This window comes from Alternaria arborescens (genome assembly GCF_004154835.1).
Source record: "Alternaria arborescens strain FERA 675 chromosome Unknown contig_9, whole genome shotgun sequence".
NCBI classification, from domain to species: domain Eukaryota; kingdom Fungi; phylum Ascomycota; class Dothideomycetes; order Pleosporales; family Pleosporaceae; genus Alternaria; species Alternaria arborescens.
This window is the reverse complement of record NW_021167864.1, coordinates 768,870-783,537: the sequence shown is the minus strand read 5'-3', so window position 1 is coordinate 783,537 and position 14,668 is coordinate 768,870. Positions and strand designations below refer to the sequence as shown.

Sequence of the window (14,668 nt, the reverse complement as noted above, 5' to 3'; positions counted from 1 at the left end):
ACTTGCTCTATTTCCTTCTCTCTATTATTCCTATCGTGTATTTTGCTTGGAAGTCCTGAACAGAACATACAGCTCAACAAAATGAGAGCCTTGTCCTTTCCTTGCATGTGTTGATGAACTCGTGATTCTATTTCCCACAGGCTCCAAGTTGCGAACCTGGATAATGGGATAAGAAAGTACATACGTGGCTATACGACATGGGAGGTTACTTGTAGTTTGGATACATTCCGTAGGCTAAATCTATGGCATGCTGTGCGTTGTCAACCCCTAGTTATGATGCCTTTGTGTTAGCCATGTGTGGATCTCATCAGCCTTGCGTCCGTCCGAAACCGGCCCATCTCCAGAGTACCCCTCCAACCTACCCCGCGTCCCAAAACAGATACACACGATCACGCAATTTCTGGGCGTCCTACCAGGACGTGCGCTATGCAATCGAGACATACAGTATGGCCGTCTCTTACACATAATGGGTTAACGGATACACAAAAGGTTTTCAAGTTATACCCAAATGGGCATCGGAATACCTGTCACCAGCCAATGATAACATGGTACGAGTGTGACTATGGCTGTCAGCACAGTTCCGAAGTAGGAAGCTACTACGATGCTCTGGATACCAATGTAATCCACACCCGCGTGGGAGTGGATGACGTGACGGACGCGACTTTTGGCACAATTAATCGTCTAGTCCTCCCCTCTTTCCAAATTCCGTCTCTCGATCACCTCTAACAGCACCGTGAACACCTGAAGCTCCTTCGCTCAACACATTACAGCAATATACAATCTGAAGACCAGGACTCAAAATGTCCGAGAAATTGTCCAAGAATTTCGAGACGCTTCAATTGCACGCTGGTAAGCATTTTCCAGTCTCTCTCTTTCCATAGCTGCTAACATAGATGAAACAGGCCATGAGCCAGACACAGCGACGAACTCTCGTGCTGTACCTATTTACGCGACCACAGTACGTTGTGAACCGACAAAGACTCCCCTTGAACAAGTCTCGGACTAACATCAGTAGTCATACACCTTCAATGATAGTGCGCATGCCGCGAGTCTCTTTGGCCTCAAGGAATTTGGCAACATATACAGTCGTTTAGGGAACCCCACCGTCGGTGTACTCGAGGCGCGTATCGCTGCGCTTGAGGGTGGTGTGGCAGCACTGGCAACAGCATCCGGTCAAGCTGCTCAGTTCATCGCCATAGCCGCTCTGGCGCATGCTGGAGACAACATCATAGCGACTTCGAACTTGTATGGAGGCACGTACAACCAGCTCAAGGTCTTCTTCCCACGTTTGGGGGTGCAGACAAAGTTCATCAATGGTGACAAACCAGATGACTTCAAGGCTGCTATCGATGAGAAGACGAAGGCGATATATGTAAGTTTACGCGAAGAAATCTCTGAACAATGGCTAACCCATGCAAGCTTGAAAGCATTGGCAACCCAAGGTACAATGTTCCCGATTTTGAGAAGATTGTAGCAATCGCGCACGAGGCTGGTGTTCCTGTCATTGTCGACAACACATTTGGCGCCGGAGGATACTTCTGCAGGCCTATTGACCATGGTGCTGACATTGTTGTGCACTCTGCAACGAAATGGATTGGAGGTATGTGTTTGCGACTCTCTGGTAGGCACAAGCTAAAATACACAGGTCACGGAACTACGATTGGTGGTGTGATAGTCGATAGCGGGAAGTTCGACTGGGGTAAGCACGGCAAGCGCTTCCCGCAAATGGTCGAGCCATCAGACGGTTACCATGGACTGAAGTTCTGGGAGACATTTGGAGCCATTACATTCATCATCCGAGCACGTGTCGAAATCCAGCGAGACCTGGGCGCAGCGCTCAATCCATTCGCCGCCCAACAGCTGCTCCTTGGTGTGGAGACGCTCTCCTTACGAGCAGAGAGACACGCATACAATGCACTGAAGTTGGCGAAGTGGCTTGAGAGCAACAAAAACGTAAGCTGGGTATCTTATCCTGGTCTCGAGAGTCATCCGTCACACGAGCTAGCGAAAAAGTACTTACCGCGTGGTTTCGGAGGCGTACTATCCTTTGGTGTTACAGGAGGCGGTGCAGCAGGTAGCCAGGTTGTAGACAACTTCAAGCTCATCTCCAACGTAGCGAATGTTGGCGATTCAAAGACGCTGGCTATCCATCCCTGGACAACAACACACGAGCAACTGAGCGACGAAGAGAAGATCAACTCTGGTGTAACCGAGGTAGGCAAATCGTCACTTGACTTCACAGTTATGACTTGCTGACAGGGTACAGGATCTCATCCGTATTTCAGTCGGCACAGAACACATCGACGACATCATCGCAGACTTTGAACAATCGTTCTCGAAGTCGGCAACGAAGCCTCAGGAGAAGGGTCAGCCGGAGAATGCGGATAAAACTGGCAGTGCTGAGCCCTCTGCTTCATTGTCTGGTTCCACCTAGGAGTGTCTAGTGATTCCTAGACTGTGAGGCGTTGGATACGGCAGAGGTGAAGGCTATGTTGTGAATGCCCGGGAGAGCAGTCGGACTTGCGGACTTTTTCCTTATACTAATTGTAATCTGTTCCTTGAATCGTCTCTCCCATATCTCGTACGAGGTCGCATGCTCGTTCTTTAGTTTGGTGCGTGACGGCCAAAGCCGCCGAAAACGCAACAATACAAGCCGAGGCATCTTCCCCGCCAATCAGAATAGGGCCGCTCCATCGCGGAACAAGGGTTGTGTCCGCGTGGTTTCCTGGGGAAGATCTCACACTGGGGCGGCATGTGAAAGCGCGATCTTGCACATGCGCATTTGCACGTCAATACCCTCTCGTTGAATGAATGTATTCACTCAACGCCAGCGCGACTTGCTCAGTGCTAACCAAGGGTGAGTGCCCCGTAGCGTTCCCCGCGAACACATACAAGGGAGGCGCTGATGCGCAAGTATGGAGAAAAGCGGGCGCCGAGACACGGGGCTCAGCTACATTTGGCGCACATGACCGGTAACACGTTGGCTTTCGGTGCTGAGAGCGCAGCATGAGCCTTGGCCCAGTTTTCATCTTCGTTTCAATTGGACAGGCGCGTCATGACGACTTTGCCGAGGCACGTTTTGCGCCATGGGAAATTGTGGGCTCTGGCTTAGTTCGTAGCATCAACCCTTGCTTTCGAATCGCTGTCCTGTCTCATCTTCTCTATTCTGTTTGACCAACTACAGTTGTCTGGATTTGTTGCATCTTTTTCCGTTCATAATTGTCAGTTGAAGAGAAGAGGAGAGATACTGGTGGCTAGGGCTATAGGTATGTGAGGTCACCTGCGTAATGGAAGCTCAGGCGTGCCATGCGCCAACTTCCATAATCGACTGTCGTTTACCAAGAGCTTCGCTGATGTATACTATAAAGTAGAAAGCTCTCACTATCTCGTCAGCATTTTCTCCACACGCGACACGAACTCGTATCTTTCGACCGTTCCGGACGAAGCGACCACTCGAAGCCTATCAAATCGAACCTGTATATATAAAGGCTAGCAAACATGTTCGGATCTACAGATGCTCAGATCGATCGCGCGGCCGAGCTCCATGAGCCTCCGGCCAAGGGACAGCCTTACAGTGTAGCGTTGCCGGGCTCGGAGGCAGAGGGAAGGAGTGCTATCTACAGGCACTGGAGATTTACAGACAAGCCTCTGCTGGACCACCTGGTCCCCGAGATCAGAACACCACACGAGGCGTTTGAGAACTCGGTTGCGAAATGGCCCAAGAACAGATGCCTGGGACACCGCCCATACGATACCGCTACCAAGACCTTCGGCCCTTACGTTTGGGAAGACTACGAGACGATCGCTAAGCGGAGAACCAACTTCGGCGCTGGTCTTGTACATCTACATAAACAAGCTGGCGTTGCCGCACCCAAGTACGGTATTGGACTGTGGTGTCAGAACAGGCCGGAATGGCAAATCACTGATCTGGCGTGCATGTCCCAGGGCCTCTACACGGTCTCCATCTACGACACTCTAGGCCCGGACACGACCGAATACATTATCAACCACTCCGAGTTGAACTGTGTGGTTGCTGGAATGAACCATGTTACGGCACTGTTGAAGCTGAAGCCTCGACTACCCTCGCTCAAGATTATTGTGGTTCTCGACCCACTTTCAGCTGGCGAGCTCCCTGGCGAGTCCAAGGGCGACCTCCTGAACTCGCTTGCTAGTGAGCAAGGTGTTGCCATCCACTACATCCGCGATGTTGAGGCTTTGGGTGAGAGGCAACCGATTCCGATGAACCCGCCTACACCCGAAGACATTGTTACCATCAACTACACATCTGGCACAACAGGCAACCCCAAGGGCGTCGTCTTGTCCCACCGAAACGCACATGCCGGAACATGCACTTCCATGGTCATGATGGGTAGCGGACCTGGCGAGATTATCTGCTCTTTCTTGCCCTTGGCGCACATCTATCAGCGGTTGGGAGAACACAGTGGGCTGGCAACTGGCGCTGCTATTGGTTACTTCCACGGAAACATCGCAGAGCTCGTAGACGACTTGCAGATGCTACGACCAACCATCTTTTCGGGTGTACCAAGGCTGTACAACCGCTTCGGAGCCAAGATCAAGGAAGCGACTGTCCAGACAACTGGCATTAAGGGAGCACTATCCCGACACGTGGTATCGACCAAGCTGGCGGCCGTCAACGACAAGCAAAACCCAACCAACAAGCACATGCTCTACGACCGCATTTGGGCTAAGAAGGTTTCTGCCGGTCTCGGACTGGATCGTTGCAAGGTCTTGGTCAGTGGCTCTGCACCCATTGACCCTAGTCTGCATCAATTCCTCCGTGTTGTGTTTGGAAGCAACTTTACACAGGGATATGGACTGACTGAGACGTATGCCGTTGCGCTTGTCCAGCATGAGGGTGACTTCTCGGCTGGTAACTGTGGTGGCGTTGGGCCCAACACGGAGTGTGCTCTGCTCGACGTGCCTGACATGGAGTACATGTCTACTGACAAGCCGCATCCCCGTGGTGAACTCCTGATCCGCTCTGCGTCGCAGTTCAAAGAGTACTTCCGTAATGAGGAGGAGACGGCCAAGGCTATTGACGCCGACGGTTGGTTCCATACTGGCGATATCTGCTCTGTTGACGAACTCGGCCGCTTCAAGATCATCGACCGCAGGAAGAACGTCCTTAAGCTCGCACAGGGAGAGTACATCTCACCCGAGCGGATTGAGAACGTGTACCTTGCCAACTGCAGCTACCTCGCGTCTGGCTATGTGCACGGCGATTCGCACCAGTCGTTCCTTGTGGCTCTCTTTGGTGTTGCGCCAGACATCTTCCCGCAATTCGCGTCCAAGGTGCTGGGCGAGAAAATTCCGGAAGGTGACATTGAGAAGCTGAAGGAGGTGTGCAAGAACAAGAAGGTCGAGCAGGCAGTCCTTAAGGAGCTAGACAAGGTGGGACGAAAGAACAAGTTCAACAGCTATGAGCGTGTCAAGGCTGTAAGGTTGTTTGTCGACCCATGGACCATTGACAACCAACTTTTGACCCCAACGTAAGTTCTCTACTTCACGGTGCAAGATGGATGACGGACTAACAAAAAAACAACAGATTGAAGCTGAAGCGCCCGCAGACGGTCAAGGCCTTCAGGCAGCATCTAGATGACTGTTACGAGGAGGCGCTGGCGGAAGAGTCGAAGCCCAAGGCGAAGTTGTAGAGGAAGCATTTGCAAGTTTGGCGTGTCGTGGCCGCAAGAGGATACCTAGATAGATTGCATGGTTGCTTTCCTAACGCGTGGACGCTCAGGCAACCCGTGCAAGTGTTGTACCACGGAACTGCATATAGACGACTCGACCGAGTGTACAGTAGCGTTGATAATACAAACAGAACATGTTCATCAAGACGATTGCGAGACCTGGCCGGCTCAACTGCTGGCAAGAAGATTTTGCAATTTGCAAGCGGTGAAGGACAGCGGACAACGTGTCACGGGCCGTGGCGGGCTACAGCGAGCAATCAGTGGGCGCCAAGTCGTGCATGACAGGGTCCTCCTCACCTCGGATACGATACCTTGTAATTGTTTATGTCCGACCAAAGCTGCAACCACCCAGCGCAACTTCTCGACCAACAAGTCCAAACAAAATATCGCAACCCTTCCCACATTCCACCCTCGAACCTGCTCCACCTCCTCTTGTCCCAATCACAAAACTGCATCTTGGCGCTGCGAGCACGATAAACGGATGCCCGTCACGCGCGCAGCAGCTCAGGCCATGAGCGACGACGTCGACGAGTCGACACAGCCGCGCGCATCGCGCTTCAAGGAGCACACCAACACGAATGGCAGCATACGACCGCCGCCCGACGAGCTATGGAAGGACATTGGCATTGAGGAGCTGATTGAGCAGTTCAATGAGGAGAACTCGAAGCCGCCGACTTCGCGAAAGAGCTCTGCGAATCGTGTGCCTCGCCTGGTCAAGTCTTCTTCACGGGCAGCTTCCGGGAGCGCGACGCCTTCAGATTCTGGCGTCGTGACAACCATACATGGATCGGCATCGACGCCGTCCGAGGGGACATACGCCCGCCTCCAGCGCGCATTCGCGTCCATGTTCGGCAGTGTCCTGGGCAAGCGCAAGGCCGGGGCCACAGATGCAGAGCGCGAGAGGGACCAGTACCAGCAGATACTAGAGGAGCGCAAGAAGGCCGCCGAGATTGCGTACCACGAGGCCAAAGACCTCGGTCTTCTCCCTACGCCAAAGGTCTACGTGCGACCCGCCATGAAGTCGCGGCAGGTTGGCACCCCATCTCAGCCTGTCGCGGCCGAGAAGATGCAGCTGGGCTTGACCGCAGCCATGGCCGAGGCAGCCACACCTGTCCGAGCTCCACGAACACCAACTCTCCGTCACACCCCGAGCAAGAAGGATCTGTACAAGCAGAAGAAGCTCACCAAGCGCGTCTCGGACCTCGAATACAAGCTCGCCTCCGCCCGCAAGGAGCTCCAGACGGTCCTCTACAGCGACGTACCACCTGTCCCACGCATCCCCGACTTCGCACCACCTACACCCGACGTCACGCAAAGCGAAAACGACGGCAGATCGCCAAGTGCCACCCCGGTCACTGAACCTCCTCAGAGCATCGGCAAGATTGTAAAGAAGCGCAAGGCCATCGTCAACGACTCGGACGGCGAATACAAACCCATATACACCGATTCCGAGGGCGACCTCGATCTTCTCTCCGCCCACTCCGCCTCCGAAGCCGAGATGCCTGAGCGCAGCATAAAACGCCCCAAGAGCGTCAAGAGCCCTGCAGGCAAGAGTCCCAGGAGGGCCAGTTCGAGGTTGGTGAAGAGGTTCTCGAGAAACAACTTGAGGAGTGAGGAGCCTGTCAGGGTTGTGCCCGACGGTATGGATGTACCTGATGTGCCTATCATACCTCACGATATGGAGAGCAAGGGAAAGAAAGTCAAGGTCAAGGCCAGTGATGATGGATTTGGAGGGTTGGGCCACGAGATCTTCTGACTCGGACACCGATGATTGGAGTCCCAGTTTCTGGTTCTGCATACCAAGAGCATGTTGGCGAAAGCTTGTCTAAGGCGACAGTGGACGTCGGCTACTCTAACTTGGAATATCTTGCATAGCACCTGGCGTGCACGGGAAGGCGTTGCCGGAGCTCTTGTTCCCCCTTTCTCAACTAGTTTCTCTTCTCTTTCCCTTTTGTCAACTCCGTTTGCATCTCCCTCTTCCTTACACTGTGTGTGGGCCCGGGTACTATCTTTCTTCTATCTCTGTTCGCTACAAAACTTGGAGCTTCTTTACATGTCTGGGCATTCGTATAGTCATTCTATTCACGAAAGCGACGATATCACGACCATAATAGCGAATACAAATAATACTTGTTTTTGTACATACTCCTAGTCGCGAGGTAGGAACATAGTTGGGTATTGTACAGGTTTAAGAGCGCTCACTTTTGAAACTAGAACCGATAGCTTGCGATACTGTTCTAGGAGAGTTGTTGGTCGAAATGTCTCAATGCTTCATATGATCAAGCTGCTATACTCTATTGTTACCATCTGAGACACGGCCAGACATGCCCAAGTTGCAAGGCTGTTCTCTATAATCCGATGGGTGGTCATTTGGATGAGCGTGATATTGGAAGGTACGAATGTGATGATACCTAAGTAGTGAAAGAAGTGGTGTTGAAGACGAAGGCATGCGGGAGCGGCAGGGAACTAGACTGGAGGATGGAGGTCGTGCACGTTGTAGCAGAGGAGCCTCTCTATCTCTCTCTCTCTGGCTCTCCTTCGTTGTCTTCCTCAGACTCGTCTAACACCCCACCACCTCGCTCTCACGATTTATGGTCCCGCCGCCACCGCCACCGCTCACCCTCCTTATCTTCCTCGTCGTCATATACCCTCTCAGCCTCCTCTACCAGAACCCCCGCCATCAATACTTTCGTACCCGACCTCTGGGCTAGAACCTGGAATCTCGTGGCTGAGAGCATGTCACTAACGCCGGTTGATGCGCCACGTTCACGTAATATCACTCGTGCACAACTCATCATGCTGATACATGATGCGAATCCCCTTGAAGATGAGTTTGAGAACGCGATGGTCGACCATCTTGTTATCGGCGCGAGGAAGGTGGTGATGAAACATCGGCGGAATGCGCAGTATGGTGATCGGGCAGAGTTGAGAAATGAGCGGGAAGATGTAAGGTTAGCAGTAAGGTATAGTGTATGAGGGGCTTTCAAACTGTTTTCTTTTGCTGGCCAGAACGACGAGGTGCATAGAACGTAGGCCTAGACCATCTTCCTTTCTTCTTCATGATACTACCGAGACTGCACTGGTATGTTGAACTAGAAGTGGAGATTCCGTCCATATCAAGCAAGCTATTCGGAGCCACTGCCGTACTCATGTAGAAGCGGACAGACCCGTCCGGAAAAGGACACCTCGGATGACGGAGTTTGAACATTCAAACCATCTGTTCTTTGAATTCATACACTTGAATGCTTCCAAATAACCTTGCATTGACGGATGATCATCCCCGCACGTACGGCAGCTGTTCCCATTCTGTCACGGTCGTGCGGGTTAACCGGGTGTGGCAGGTCCATCGGCCAATTGTCAGACAAGGATATAGTTCCGCTACAACTCTACCCCTGCGCCGCGGATCGCCCCACGTCATCGATAGGCCAGCCTAGATACGACAATGGGTATTGTTTGCGCAATATATATAGTTGGTCAGATCATGTCTCTCGCATGCGGTTATAGCCCTGCAACTTCCTCCCAGTAGGATTCTTATGTACGAACACAAATCTGACAATATGGCGGACGAAAAGAAAGAGCAGGCTAAGCGCGTTGCGGCTGAAAACGGCGTGTGAGTATTCTCGTAATGATTTCCAATGATGGAACAATTGCTGATAAGTTGTAGTGTCAACCCTTCAGGTGCGATGATCGCTGCTTTTGCACCAATGTACCTCGCTGCCATACCTGTTACGTGCGTCTGAGTTCCTGAGCCTCATCTCAAGAGCGCAACCACCCAAGTCGAGCTAGAAACTAATCGTTGTCGCGAAGTTCATACCTCACAAAACCAAACAGCGTGATGCAGTCCTTGGTGCACGCTCTCATCAAGTTAATTCCTGGAGTTACTGTACGCCTCTCCCTTTTCCCACTTCAACTTCTCCCTTCATCTTGTACTGATAATTCTCCTTAGACAACAGCAATAACATCCGGTCGCGCTATTCCCGCACTCTCAGCCATTTACCTATTCTGGACTTTCGGCGCTTCGGGTGCTCTCTCTGCGGCAGGGCAAGCCATGGGACGAGAAGAGGGCCTGGACATTCAGCACTCGAGAAAACATATTCACAAGCTGGATGGGTTGCCGTTGAGGTTGAGAAGTGCGCATTATGCACTCATGGAAAACTTTCCAGGTAAGCTGATGGTTGAAGAAGGCTGTCAAATTCGCCAGTGAAGAGAGTCGCTAACGAAGATCTGATTGTTGCTTTTGCACTCGCTGCTGCTCTTGCACAGGTTCTCGCGCCTCAAGACGCGCAGGTAGTGAATCTGCTGGGATATCACGTTATTGCCAAACTGCTTGTGCACTACCCGTCTTATTTGAGCAATGTAGCTTTGCCAAGGACAGCTGCGCATGTCACTGCAACGGCGGCACTGATTAACATTTGCTGGAGACTGGCTGCCGGCAACTAGAACGGCATTAGGTACACCGTGACTTTATAGTGCTAGTGTAATACTGAAGATATCAATCCAAATCCTGCACAGGTCAATTTCGGAGGAGGTTTCGAGGTACTTGTTGCCGAGCAAGAGAGATGCTATACGAACTGAATCGAGAATGCACACATGTCTTGTCCGTCCATCAATATCCCACTATTTACACCCGACCAAGATGCCGCTACTACTAAGCAAGACTGCGATGCTGACACCATTTTGTCTACGCCGAAGAGCGCTTATTTGCACCATTACCCTCATACTTGAACTCGCTTTCGTAGTAGTTCTGCTCCACGGTATCACCTTCGTCAATGTCTTGCGCGTTCAAATTGTGGCACTATACCTATAGGTGGATCGTTATCTTGCTGGTTTCCCTGTACCAGGAGGAAAAGCGCGCTCTGGGCTACTTTGCTCCCCTTACGTGGCAGTCACATGCAGGGAAAGTCGAATCCGGAAGATTCACTGCTACATCTTGGCAGTTGCTTCACTTTTGATCACGTACTTTGAGCTTGGCTCGAGTCGTAATCGTAGTATATAAAGATAGGTATGTATACGCGCGCCCAAACATGTATCCATATACCTTCATCCAGGTGCAAACGCCACTCGCAGAACCCATTGGTTCTACGATTCCTCACATTCTTACTACGTATAAATATCACCACTCACTGCAACTATGAGCTTCCTGAAATTCCTCTTCGTCATTGTCTTCGCTCTTGCCACAGCGATCGCAGCTCCTAGCCCGCACATCGGCATGGTAAACAACGACAATGTCCGTGATGTCGGCGTGGTTTACTCTCAGCCGGGGTACGCTTCGAAGCCCGAGTTTCTCCTCATGGACAAGAAGATCCCTAAGTGCAATCCGCTGTACGCAACGCTGCCAATTCTCACATGATAGTCACTGACGCGTAATAGTGACGATAACAATATCTGGTCTATCATGATATGCGTCGAATCCATCGAGTGCGACTTCTGAAAAGTGCGTCATATCCATAGGAGTATACTCCAGTAAGTAGGCTGACAAGTGACAGGACATTGGCTGCGGATCGACATCAGGTGAGCAAGCCGTCTTCACGGTCGGCTGCGGCGATGTCCATGATGTCCCTCCTGCTTTAGCTAGCAAATACGGTTCCTATACCTGCCATTCTGTTGATCCAAACGCTCCCGGATTTCACGGCGCTGTTAAGCTCGAGACTACCCCTCACGGCCCCAACAACGACCTTTCAGGTCAGGTATGAACTCAAGTTCTTCCTAGATACATGTATGCTCTATTGATTCTCTGAAAAAAAGTATCTTTATCTTGGCTAAAAGTTCAACATCGATGCCACGGAACTATGAGCCTGACTTGTTGAGTTCCGTCGGGATTGCAAGACTGGTCTGACAACATGTGATGGGCTTATCTCTGGAAACATATCTGAAGGCCTATGTGATAACCACATGTAAGACTGGAGCTAGGCGCAGTACTGGTGTAGACTTGAGAGCGTGTACGATCGGATCTTTGAATTAATGTCTAATATAAGAACACATCTTATCCACTCCTATGCTAGACACTTGGAACCTAGAACTTGCAGTCACCTCACAAGCTCCGGTTTTAGCGTTGCAACGTACTGATCTGAAACAGCTGCAATGTGATATTACAATACAGACATCCGTGCTACTGCCGCGTTTCAAGTTGATCGACTACAGGGTATAATCAGTATCTGCCGCCAATCAAAAGTAACGCATCACGAGACATGGAGCTAGTTGACGCAACATATCCATGTAGCAGATAAGGATACTTAGGAATTGGACTTGAAAGCTTAACACTTCCGCTGATAAAGTCCGCCATTGATCGCATAGTCTCGACTCCGCTACGCCTTCGACTTCTTGCCCAACAATGTTATCTGCGAGCCCTCACTAATGTGTACTCTTGGACCCGGTATATCGCTCGCCTTTTCCCTTTTAGGCAGACCATCAAGTTTCTTCCACATGAGTTGTAGTTGAATGTGCCCTGGCGTGATGCCCAATTGCTGTGACCCCCAGCGAAACTGCCATAGTGAAAGGGATTCATTGGCGGTAGGGATGCGCTTGGCGTCGTAGAAGCATGCTATATCACCGAAGCAGAGGAATACGTATGGAAATCCTGTCTATATACGTATCAGCGAAGTTTTTCAATGCGGCGAACTGGAATTGACACGTACTATTGTGTATAGCTCATCATAGATGTCAACGTTGCGCTCTCCACAGTTCCACGCGAAATCACCTTTCCCATAGTGACTATCGACATTCTCTTCCTGGCTATCGTCTTGGAACGTGCAGTTTCCGTTTTGAGTGCTGAGTGTATAAGGATAGTCATCTAGACGCTTGAACACACCGCATTCCTTAGCACTGCCGCTGTCGTAGACAAATTTCCCGTGTGCATCTAGACACCCCACACTAGACTCTGGGGTTGCCGTCTGCCAGTTGTCAGAGGCTAGGACGTAAATGTGGCCAATACCAGTGAAGTCTGTTTGCTGAATGCCAGCGTACGTAGGGAGAGCGAAGGAGGCAACAAAAAGAAGAAGTGTAGTCGGTATGTTGGCAAACATGATACGAAGGGGTTGATTCAGGTTCCGAGAGAAGAGAGACGAAATGTAAGCTTTCTGTCGGTAGTATCGTAGCGAAATGAAATCTACTCTAGAGAGAGGAAGTACCCAGACTTTTTATATTGATCGGCCGTCGCACAGCTCACACGCAGCAGGCCGCGCTTTCCAACAATGAATTAACCCTGCAAAATCATCACGCCGCCTAACTACGATCAGAAACTGATATCGTAGGTGGAGAGGAGGAACGCCCTTGCGAAGGTTATCCCAAGTATGCTGCACGATAGATTAATCTCCTCAGAAAACCAATTTCGGATCCCCTCCTCGTGATGACGGGTACAGTCTCGCTTCCCAAGTTGAGAAACACGAACCCCAAATACCTCGGTGGTGTCAAATGAACAGGAAGACGCTACTCGATCAGCACACGGCGTAACCCTGTACTTAATATCAAACGTTGGGCCTTAAAAGCACGGGAGTTTGTGCGTATGCAGCATTGTGCTAAGAGTCGAGGCGTGGTGCAAGTGTGCACAGGTCTACCAGGGCGGATGCGCCATGTGCCAAATCCCTTGAAACATGGCGAATCATCACCCAGTAGAGATATTAAGAACTAAGAGATCAGGCATTGACCGGCCTCGGGGCTTGTTTCGTTTAGCCAGAAGTGCCGCTGTAGATATGTCACACATGTAAGCGAAGGGTGGTGGGGAGAAGAGTACTCAAAGATCAAAGCGGAATGAGGGCTGAGCACCCATTTAGCCGAGGCGCTAGTCGAGAGTTGGACCTGGTTGTCGCTCACAACATCGACCCATTGTACTACTACATGAAATCAGAAGACGAAGCCTTTCAGTTTGCTTTGTTTTCGAATTTGCAGAACACAGTATCTGCGTGATCTGAGTGTAAGAATGGTCAAAATGTAAACACATACATGAGTGGTGAAGTTAGTACCTAGGTAGGCAAGCAGGACGATAAGATGACATATTTGACGCCATCAAGCTGCATGTCTCTCCTTGACCATTTCTTAGAAGTTTTGGAAGTTCGGTACATATCTCTCCTTACACCACGACACCAAAGTCCGACATGATGAACGAACGCTGGCCGCTCCTGTCGATCTCCCGCGACATACGTGCAAGCTCACGCGCCATCTCCGCTGACCCTAGCTTAGCGCTTTCGGCAGCATTACACATCACCCATGAAGTCCGGAATAGCGCCATATCCCGGAAGACTCAGAGCTATTTCTAGTAAACGGACTTGCAGTCGACCGAGCTGGTCTACACTTCCACCACCCCGACTAGAGAATCTTGTAAGTAGCGCATATAACCCTTTTCGCGCCTAAATTGTTTCCCACGAAGAGATCGTTCTACTTCAGCCCGCCACCATACAGCCATCGCACGTACAAGTTCTGCCGTTACCTGTTTCCGCCGCCACACGAGCCACGGTATACATGATCGAAAGTACTCTATTGGTGGACTCAGCGTTTACTCAGAACATCACCGGATTGTTGCTGTCTTCATAGTGCGTTGATGCGCCACCATTGCTGTGCCTTCCCCTCAAGTTTAGTAGATATCATGTTCTTTATCAATCTAGTAATACAGACGAGTTCCGTCACGTCACTTCAGAGGCACTTAGACCGGAGGATCCTCTAGGTGGTCTCCATTAGGACAGCGCAGTAGCCGGGCAAACGCATGCACGAGTAGCACAATAAGCGTTTGGTGGATTGTATATACATAATCTAGGAGTTGGTTGTCAATTATTTACGGATATGTTACCATTTAGAGTGAGGAACTATTGCAATATGCTGGGATAGATTCACCGAGGTTGAATACCATGGATATCCGCTATCTCGTTCATTCGGCAAGTGCTTACTAGTATGATTTGTATAGCTTCGTGCATACATAGCACTGCTTCCAGTATTGACGCAGTGTGCGTGAATGTAGATGAAAGAGT

The 14,668-nt window shown here is 50.8% G+C and overlaps 6 protein-coding genes across 6 annotated transcripts; 5 read left to right on the top strand and 1 right to left on the bottom strand.

Moving 5' to 3' along the window:
- Positions 1-800: 800 nt before the first annotated feature.
- On the top strand, positions 801-2,434 carry AA0111_g4951 (Homocysteine synthase; the record flags this gene model as incomplete). Its single annotated transcript, XM_028651009.1, has 6 exons — positions 801-849; positions 903-958; positions 1,016-1,372; positions 1,420-1,600; positions 1,646-2,214; positions 2,267-2,434. 6 exons carry the CDS (start codon positions 801-803, stop codon positions 2,432-2,434), a joined length of 1,380 nt encoding a protein of 459 aa, XP_028507453.1.
- Positions 2,435-3,498: 1,064 nt separating this feature from the next.
- Positions 3,499-5,672, top strand: AA0111_g4950 (Long chain acyl-CoA synthetase 7, peroxisomal; the record flags this gene model as incomplete). The annotated part of the gene is made up of 2 exons (XM_028651008.1): positions 3,499-5,510; positions 5,567-5,672. 2 exons carry the CDS (start codon positions 3,499-3,501, stop codon positions 5,670-5,672), a joined length of 2,118 nt encoding a protein of 705 aa, XP_028507452.1.
- A 520-nt stretch (positions 5,673-6,192) lies between these two features.
- On the top strand, positions 6,193-7,467 carry AA0111_g4949 (hypothetical protein; the record flags this gene model as incomplete). Its single annotated transcript, XM_028651006.1, has 1 exon — positions 6,193-7,467. The coding sequence occupies one exon, from the start codon at positions 6,193-6,195 to the stop codon at positions 7,465-7,467; it is 1,275 nt and encodes a 424-aa protein (XP_028507409.1).
- A 1,801-nt stretch (positions 7,468-9,268) lies between these two features.
- On the top strand, positions 9,269-9,915 carry AA0111_g4948 (hypothetical protein; the record flags this gene model as incomplete). The annotated part of the gene is made up of 4 exons (XM_028651005.1): positions 9,269-9,321; positions 9,376-9,441; positions 9,519-9,594; positions 9,658-9,915. 4 exons carry the CDS (start codon positions 9,269-9,271, stop codon positions 9,913-9,915), a joined length of 453 nt encoding a protein of 150 aa, XP_028507408.1.
- A 927-nt stretch (positions 9,916-10,842) lies between these two features.
- On the top strand, positions 10,843-11,142 carry AA0111_g4947 (hypothetical protein; the record flags this gene model as incomplete). Its single annotated transcript, XM_028651004.1, has 2 exons — positions 10,843-11,033; positions 11,082-11,142. 2 exons carry the CDS (start codon positions 10,843-10,845, stop codon positions 11,140-11,142), a joined length of 252 nt encoding a protein of 83 aa, XP_028507412.1.
- An 874-nt stretch (positions 11,143-12,016) lies between these two features.
- AA0111_g4946 (hypothetical protein) lies at positions 12,017-12,733 on the bottom strand (the record flags this gene model as incomplete). The annotated part of the gene is made up of 2 exons (XM_028651003.1): positions 12,017-12,292; positions 12,347-12,733. The coding sequence occupies 2 exons, from the start codon at positions 12,731-12,733 to the stop codon at positions 12,017-12,019; spliced, it is 663 nt and encodes a 220-aa protein (XP_028507413.1).
- Positions 12,734-14,668: the final 1,935 nt, after the last annotated feature.